At 39.3% G+C, this 9,504-nt stretch overlaps 1 protein-coding gene across 1 annotated transcript in view; it reads right to left on the minus strand.

The window, feature by feature from the left end:
* Positions 1-2,746: 2,746 nt before the first annotated feature.
* Positions 2,747-9,504, minus strand: part of adap2 (ArfGAP with dual PH domains 2) — a 9,422-nt gene continuing 2,664 nt past the window's right edge. The window contains exons 4-11 of the mRNA XM_026929416.3: positions 9,155-9,237; positions 8,847-8,956; positions 8,393-8,542; positions 5,587-5,670; positions 5,393-5,455; positions 5,163-5,240; positions 4,832-5,060; positions 2,747-4,366 (exon numbers count right to left, since the gene is read on the minus strand). Coding sequence (XP_026785217.1) covers positions 4,338-4,366; positions 4,832-5,060; positions 5,163-5,240; positions 5,393-5,455; positions 5,587-5,670; positions 8,393-8,542; positions 8,847-8,956; positions 9,155-9,237 — 826 coding nt within the window. The 3' untranslated portion in view covers positions 2,747-4,337. The remainder of the gene's footprint in view (positions 4,367-4,831; positions 5,061-5,162; positions 5,241-5,392; positions 5,456-5,586; positions 5,671-8,392; positions 8,543-8,846; positions 8,957-9,154; positions 9,238-9,504) is intronic.

Genomic DNA, 9,504 nt, shown 5'->3' on the forward strand with positions numbered 1-9,504 from the left:
CCTGTTACATATAATTACAGTGCAACAGGCTGTTAGATGTCAGACAGGTTACAGAAGTGTCATGTGGAAAGAATCCTTGTTCAAGAGGATTATGGCCTGGGAAAACAATATAATGGTTATACTAACTGAATAAATTATTTTAACAAGGCTGTTTCTGAATCTTCAGGGGTCCTAAGCTCCATCCTACAAATCATACCACTCAAGTGAAGCCTCCTGCCTGACTCAAGCTAACAACCATGGACTCGCCATCTTTAATTTCCAAAAGATATTATTACAGAATACACTCACTGTCTGCTTTGTTACCTGTACACCTGGACATTCATGTAACTATCCAATCAGCCAATCATGTATCAGCAGTGCAATGCATAAAACCAAGCAGATGCAGGTCAAGAGCTTCAGTTAATGTTCATAGCAAACATTAGAATGGGGAAAAAGTGTGATCTTAGTGACTCTGACTGTGGCATCGTTGTTGATACATGATAGATTGGTTTGAGTATTTCAGAAAACTGTAAAATATTTTTACACACAACAGACTCTATAGAACACAATGGTACAAAACACAAAAAACATCCAGTAAGCAGCAGTTCTGCAGTCAGAAACACTTTGCTGATGAGAGAGATCAGAGGAGAAAGGCCAGACAAACTGACAGGAAGGCTACAGTAACCACAGGCTACAGCAAGGCTACGAAACTGGACAGCTGAAGATTGGAAAATGCTCAACTGTCCAGTTTCATAGCCTTCTTGGAATCTACACTGGATACAAGCTCACTGAAGCTGGATGCAAGGCAGTGGTAGCTCTGTGGTTAACTCTGTGGCTCTACTGCTCAGAAGGTCACGAGTTCAAATCCCATCATTGCCCATTACCAAGCTGCCACTGCTGCACCCTTGAGCAAGGCCCTTAACCTTCAACTGCTCAGTTGCATAAATGAGATAAATGGAAGTTGCTCTGGAAAAGGTGTCTGCCAAATGCTGTAAACAACATCATCTGGCCTTCTTCCAATCTTCAATGTCCAGTTTAGGTGATCCTGTGCCCATGTAGCCTCAGATTCCTCTTCCTGACTGACAGGAGTGGAAGCCGATGTGGTCTTCTGCTGTTCTGCCTCAAGGTTCAGTGTGTTGTGTGTTCTGAGATACTTTTACACGGTTGCAAAGAGTGGCTATTTGACTTACCTTAGTTTTTCTGTCAGCTTGAAGCAGTCAGCTGAAACTACTGTCATCATGGACGTCATGTCTATTTATTGATTTTCTTGATTAAAAATATGCATTATGTCTCATATCAAACCTGATTCTACTCTCATAAAAGTACAACAGTGGTCTGAACATATACATGAAAATTAAGAATTTTTTATAATGCAATTTGACACTTTTCCCTTAGCTTTTCCCCACTCTTCCATAACCTAACAATAAGACAGTTTTAAAATCTCAGAGATTTATTGATCAATTTTAATGGAGTAAGGAAGCTGGAAAATAAGTTAAATAAGCTGACAGGGATGGTCTACATGTGTGACCAGGTCGGCCTGCGTACTGGCAGTAACTTCTCAGACCAGATTTTTCAGCAAGGAACTGCTCTGAACACTGACTCATAGAGCAAAAATGAGGTATATTATGGTATTTTTAGGAGTGATGACATCTTTGTACCAGGCTGTGGACAAATTCTGATCTTCTATGATGTCTCCTTCTTAGAGATTATGGTGACATTTTGGGTGGCGTTTATTCATACAGAAAAATAGGCATTTTATACAATATACTATACAAGCGGACAATATATTATACAAGTATTATATAACACTTAAAAGAGTAAACCCAAATCAGGTTTGGATTAGATTACACATTTTGCCTTCTATTGGTCAAGAAAATAAAATTCAGACAATGTATATCATTTCTTATTGTTTAGCCCTTTATTTTATTATTATTTTTTATTATTATTAAAATGTTGGGTTTAAAGTAGCATTTTTTGTTGTTGCTGATGCTACTGTTATGATTTAAAATTCCTAATAAATAAAATAAAATCAGGTCATAGTACATTAGTGCTGGTGGTATTATTGGTCAGGTCAGTGGAGTTTATAACCCTCCATATGGATTAAACTTTTAGACTGATGAGCGCCCTCTACAGGTGCAACATCTTATCTGCACCATCATTTAAGGTGGAACGGATAATTCCAGCTCAGTCGCAGATAAGGAGCCAGTTTCTATACAGTCTCGAAGTGTAAACACACTTCTCTCACACAGACATACATTTACAAGCAGATAATCTTAGTGCTGCATACAGAGTCTGGCTACAAAGCAAAACACCACTATTAAATCTTAATTTGTGAGATCCTGCTTCATTTTTCGAACACATGCTAAAAGGAGCGTGTAACCGGGAACTACGGCAAAGCAAGAGGGACAAACATGTGAAACGCGTTAGGTTTTTATTAAACATGAATAAGCGACATGTAGCGCCACCTGTAGGCCAGCTGGAGTGTGGTTCTGTCTAAATATTTCAACTTAAAAGTTCAAATAAATAACAAAGTTATGGATAAGGACAATTTTTCACAATTAAGGTGAAAAAACTGAGTAAGCTGGAACTTTAAATATTTAAAATATCAAGTATTTTAGTATAGGTTGTAAAATGGACATTGAACTATAGACCATGTTTAGTATTTAGAAAAAGTTTTATTAATTACATTAGTTACAATTGTTTTATAAGAAAGTATTTCAAAATCCAAAAATATATTTGTTTGTTTCAGAAAGTCATGTAGCCAATCATCTGAAATGTCCATAAAAGACAATTTTTATTTTGTCAGTCTGATGTATTTGTTTGATTGTTTCACTAGCAAGGAAAAAACCACATATTTCTATCAAACATACAAACCAACCTCTATTCAGTCAAATGTTTTGAGATTACAGAGTAATCACGTGGCACGTTGCCACGTTGTAGCACGTGGGTAGAATGGTATTTGTGGGTCTGCGGCAGGTGGGTGGTGTTTAGGGATGCGCTTATTAACATGTTACATCAGACACCAGTCCTGGGCTGCTATATTAATGAGTTGTCTGTCTCTCTCTCTCTCTCTCTCTCTCTCTTGAGAAGTCAGCTGAGTGTAGATGTGGACGTGATCCCAAAAGAAGCCAAGACTGCTGAGCAAGCTGAATAGCAGTCGAATTTCTGTTCTGTTTAAAAGTGTTTCTCCCTTTATAATATCTAACAAGAAGTCCACCAGGCTTGTTACAACTGGGTTCTTGAGTAGCACGTGACTGAAACTGTTAGAAGAGGTTATACAAAGTTTCTCATAAAAAGAACGTGGGAGAGAAGTCCTTCAGTTTGAAAAGAAGTCCTCAAACTATGAGAAAGCAGAAATGTACGACTTCAGACTTTTGTAATTTTCTGTGTTCATAAAAACCATAAAAATTAACTGAAGAGTTGTGCCGGAGGAGTAAAACACTACCATGTGGCCTTCCAGGACACTTTCTTTTCCATTCTCCATTCTTTCTTTTACCTTGTTTTCTATTTCCTGAGTCCAAGTCAGAACGAAATTGATACCTTTGGTTTGTTTGCTATTTGGTTTTCACACTGCATAAAATTAAATGAACCAAAAAGCAGCAGCAACAACAACCACCGTTAGCTGAGCGGAGTGTACGTCTGAAAATGTTCTTGTAAAACTCTTTCACAGAAAAAGGTAAATGAATCATTGTTGAGTGCATAGAAATCTCAACGATCACCTGAGCACAGAGAGCACGGCACCAGCGCTCAATAAATTACTACATTATAGAAATAATCTGTTTTAAAAAAACATCCACTGTTTATTTTCTCTTTTGTTCATCAGTCCAAATATCTCATTTCTGCAGTGTTACAGCTCTGTCCTTTGTGCCCTGGAGGTCAGTTTAGCAGCTCACATCTACAAAAATACGGCCCGCATTCCAAAATACAGAGCATTTACTTCCTGCAGTTCCTCCTAGAGTTTACTTGGAACAAGACAGAGACTATCTCACTCAGATCTCAGATCGGCTGTTTCGGTCCATATCCGAGAGCGACTGCTGTGTTCACACCTGCACAAACAAACCGCACCAACTAGGAAAACTCACCAAAGTTCAATTCAAATGGACTAAACACTGCATATATGAAAGCACGTCCAGTGGGGTCTTGTGATCTTGTCCCTCTGGGGAAACCGTGTAAGTTCTATGTAGAACCCCTTTAGAAACCCATTAACCATTCAAAGTACACTTGAGTGCTGTACTCACTTTTACTTTGAAAAGGTTCAGGTTAAACATTTCATATGTTGTGCTACAATCCAGCTGATATTATAACTATGCACAGTGATGGAGTCCAAACACGCTTCTGTCCGTTTTGATGTTCCAGGATCATTTTCGTCTGCGGATGTTGGCCTCTGCTGAAAAACAGGAAAAGTACCATAAACACCAGCTACATTAACTCATTAGTGTCACTACTTTTTCTCCCCAATTTGGTCACCATTCCAATTAACTCCCAGCAGCCAGCTCTCCCCTGTCATACAACAGCTACCAACAGGAGGGTGAAGACCAACACGTGCTTCCTCCAAGACAAGAGAAGCCAGCCAATTGCATCCTTTTAAATTGCTGCTTATGTTGCAGCACGCTTGGAGGAAAGCTCTATCTGCACTCTGCCGCATTTATGATCCCCCACAATTGGCTAGTGTTGCTGTGATTGACAGGAGAGAGAGTATGCCAGCCCTCCCACCCAGAGAGCATGGCCAATTTTGCTCCTTTGTCTCCTGGCCACGGATGGCTGTGGCATTGTCAGGATTCAAACGCACATTCTCAAGATGATAGGGTAAATCAAGTCTTGTAAATTTGATTGCTTGTAAATCATGTCTTACTGGTGTAATCCTGAGGAACCATAGGCTTCGCAATGACCTGCCTCAGGGCCTCGATCCACTCCTTTCGCTCCCGCTCCTGCTCACACATGAAGACGAACTGACGGTCTGGTGTCTCCACTGCCATCCCAAACTTCCATTTATTTCCTCTGGTCCCCTTAGGCATACACTCACTCACTGAGTACCCATGATTCTCTGTCCCAATGAAAATGACCCCAAGCTCCACGGCATCCTTGACAATAATAAGTAAAGGGTGGGCATCAATTCGATTTCAGTTAACAAAAAAATTGCATACTTATTCATTAATTCATCATTACAATTTATCTTGTCCTACCAGCTCGGTTTTAAAATAAAGTAGTTTTCTGTCTAGACCATCCAAGATGAACCATCTCTTCTTGAATGGCTCCCGTTGCTGTTCAGCAAACAGGCAAGGTTATTCAGACAGGCATAAAAATACACTGTGGCGCACTTTGTTTGAAATTTACTAAACATTTTCCCAATATGAAGGTGAATATTTATAACTTTAGGACTCCCCCCATTGCTCATATTAAGCAAGTCACTTACCGAAGGTCCAGTTTTTTCCATGAACCCCTCTTTAAGGAAGTTTCTGGTAGTCCATGGCAGCAGCTTAAAAGAAGAATATATAAAGAAATTTAATCCCATGTGTATGCTGAATGAAATTTAACACAAATAATAAAAAAAGATAAACTTGAGATAATGTATTTGCTCTGTTTTAACAAAAACAAGTAAGAGTTTACCTCGCCATTACTGGCTGTAGGAAATGCTGTCTTCAGGTAGACAAAACGTGTAGCCCTTATAGCATTGAACCAATTCACAATTTCCTGAAAGGGTAATGAATTACACTCTGAATTACACTCTGACTTCTGGCAGGATCTTTTGTGCCCAGGTTTGGTTAGTACATGTATACAGTTTGTATTCTGTGGTAAAGTGTGTTTGATATTGGTTCAGATTATGGTATTGATCTAAAGGTTTAGCTCTGGAAAACACATCAAGGATTTCTAGTGATGACTTGCATAGGTATGTGTACCTACAGGCATGCTGTGTAGTTTGCCTCATGCATCTCATGCATGAAAATGCTAGTTATGTTAGTACATAAATGTGGTCCGGTGAACCCTGCATAACTGCCAGAGACTGGTCAGAATCAAATGGATACCTTTTTGGTGTGCATACACAGAGACCTTCCAATAAAGTCACAAAGTGATGTAGGAGAACTAGTGAGGGCCTGCCCCATGTGCACTCAGCCACCTGCTCGCTGCCTGAGGACATGAATTTGCCTTCCTAGGGCCTGTGGAAGGCTGACAGGACTTTAGAGGGTGGTGGAATGTGAATCCGAGTGGTAGTGACCTAAAAGTGCTGCATGGCCAGCATGTTTCTGGTTTCCTGGCCTAGGTATCGCGCTGCCAGGAGTGAAATCTCAGACAGATTGGAGTTTTTGTTTCAGTGTTAGCAGTAAAAAAGCTAATGAGGTGCCAGTGTGTGCCACAGGCAATACAACATCATACGTTCTCATTAGAATATCATCAGTATGTCTGCATTTAGTGACTGAGCAGCATATATTTGGGCATAATGCTTCATCTGGTGAGACCACCAGTGACATGACGCAGGCATGTGGCCCAGACCTGCTTGCAATCCTTTATACTAAACTAAAGTGCGTTTCATGGAGCCTGGGCGCAGTTGAGCTGTCAGTTCAACGCCTTCTTTAGAGTGGTTGATAAAATCATTTCTCAGGGGAAAAGTGTGTGATAGGGGGAGGGAGACCCACTCAACCAAGGTAGCAGCACATACTGTATCCACAGTTCCACTGGTTGGCTAGATGGTAGAGCTTGTGAAATGTTCAGAGGAGATGTATGAGATGAATGAGACGTGAGTACTGTTACAGAGCAACAATACTGAACAATTTATAAGGCTATCAAAGGAAACCAAATCAAAGCTAGTGGGTGTCAATGACTGTAAATATGGGCGGATGTCGCAAAAGGGATTCAAAACTGAAGCCGAAATGTCTCTGAAGCCTTCAGGTAACTGGCTGTAGTAAAATCTTTAATCTTGATTATTCCCGTATTATTGAATGCGAAAAGATGCAAACTTACATTTTAAGTTACATCTGCACAAATTATTTTTGGGAATAGTGTTCTGTCATTTTTAAAAGTTCAGTTGACATTAATATTTATCTCATTATTTTTCCTCACAATAAATGCATTTTATAGCAATTATTAGATGATAAATAAAAGGACGTTTTCAGTTGGGCTAGAAATGACAGTCGATGACACTTTCCAGCGCAGATCTAAAGCTCTTACTGAGATTACAGCCCATAGCAAATATTTAACATCTTTAAAACTCTGTAGATTTAGAGTGTTGACAGCTTTGACAGTTCTATAACCAAGTTATGTCTTGTTCTTTGGTTAGCTGTTTTAACAGACCCTCAGCAGGGAGTTCTTTGTAGTTTTTCCAATATGTTACTCTTTTCGATATCTAAGCTGTAGCTCATTGTACTGATATTATAACTAGCAAACCAACATGAGTGAACGAAGTGATGGCATAATGTCAGCTAGCTAGCAAATGCTAGCTCAGTCAGTCGTGACTCAAAGCTCTAAAATCTTTTCCTGACAACAGTAAAATCAACACACTTGCGAAAATTATATGACTATAAATTACCTTTTTACAATATAATTAATAACGCTGCCACTTTGCGGTAGCTGGTGTACCATCTTGCATGAGCACTCCTGACATGAACAGGCATAGTGTCCATCAGTAATATGGGCAGGAGAGTGGCGGACACACTGTCCAACTGAAAGTATCTACTGCGCATGCTCTGGCTGCATTTTCTGCAAGAGGGCGACTCCCATTTCAACCAAAAAAAGGCTTCAAAACCACACAATGGGAGTAAATGGCATCATGTTGTCCACTCATATATACAGTCATTGGTGGGAGTTCCATAGAGTTCTCCAAGCCTGTAGCTCTGACTGTAATCACAAGCTGTAAAGCAGATAGCTTCATATGGTGTACATGTCATCTGATATGTGGACAAGGCAAGAAAATGAAGGAAAGATGTCTGTGTGACATCAGTATTTATTGCAAAAACTGCAGCATGTCACTTTGTGACTTTGCAGGAAGATCCAGACAATCGAGAGCACACACACAGCAAGGACTCTAGGTGTTTCTCACTGCCCCTTGTGGTTAGTAGGGGTGATACAGAACTGCAAATTGTAACCTGTGTGGCTTTGCAGCCATTTGTCTCAGTTATAAGCTGACACTTGATGATAAGAAAAATAATTTTAAATGTTTAAAATGTAATATGCTTTTACTTCTCTGTTCAGAAGAGGCAAGACTGACAAAAAAAAGCTTTTGGCTAATCAGGAAATAGATCCTATTTTTTGTTCATTTAAAAACTAGGAAGTAAGTCTCTTTTGTTTGGAAAGCATGTTATAGAAACGGGTTTCTGCTCTCATTGAGAATGAAGTGAGTCAAATATTTCTAAAAACAAATACTTTAAGAAACATGAAATGTGCAGAAATCACAAAACCCAGTTACGAAAAGATGACTCACCTGACCACTTTCATGGTAGACAAAGAGGTTTCGAGTGTGGTCATCAACTGCATAAGTGATCTGAAGGCCGTGAGCATGTCCAATCTTCTGAGGCTGAAAGGTTGCATTCAGACTTTGTACAGAGATAACAGCCTTTGGCCCTTTAGATTCCTAAAAATTAAAGAATAATTATCATATATTTAGTTATTTCAGTTATTTACTGTTACATAATGTAGTAATAGACTCCTTTTTACTGAATCAAAACCGTTTGCAGCAAAAACATGCTCTATTGTTTGATATTTTAATATTGTATACAAAAGAATCAACAAAGACTCCAGTTACATGAATTTGGATACTGGCTCTAATTAATAAGAGAAAGACTAAAAAAAAAATCATAGATGATGAACACGATGGCAACAGGCAACGTGCTTCTGGGTTTAGAAAAACTGCTTAACAAGGCATACAGAGTACTCACATCCTCCTTATAATATTTTAGGGTGAAGTCTTGATCTGATAAAACAAACTTCCTCTTGAGAAACTGTCCATTGTCCTTCCCCTTCTTCCACAGCAATCCTTCATATATGCCTATAATCAACAAAGACATCATTATTGTAGAAACACTTCAGAACTCCAGAAATGCAGGTTCAGTAGATGTCAGCTTCTGGTTCCATGAACAACAGTCAAGGGCCATATTAAACACCCTGATAAGGTTAAAAGGCATTAAGATTTTGTATCACATTTATATAATTTACTACACAAAAGGTCTTAAAGCTACAGGTTTACCTGATGAGTAGGCTCTAAGTTTATTTTGCTCTGTAAACTCCTGTCTTTCATACTTGGCTCTGATCCACTGCTCCCTTAGAACGCTACAACATGAAGGAAAAAGCACATCTTAAGCATGGGAAGCTGTTTAAAACAGACTAATCTTGAAGAGAAAGTCCAGTAAAGCAGCCCAAGCTGTTAACAGCTACTGCTCCAAGCATGTTTTGATGCAGACAAAGCCTTAAAATGTCTCATACAGTGTGGAGAGGCAACTATGGGTAGTTTTGACCCACTTAAATCAACCACTTGTGTAGAGAACTGAAAGCACAAATTGACAGATTCAAAGGCTTGACAGCTAACACCAAACCCCC

The sequence above is a fragment of the Pangasianodon hypophthalmus genome, chromosome 23 (assembly GCF_027358585.1).
Source record: "Pangasianodon hypophthalmus isolate fPanHyp1 chromosome 23, fPanHyp1.pri, whole genome shotgun sequence".
Taxonomy (NCBI): domain Eukaryota; kingdom Metazoa; phylum Chordata; class Actinopteri; order Siluriformes; family Pangasiidae; genus Pangasianodon; species Pangasianodon hypophthalmus.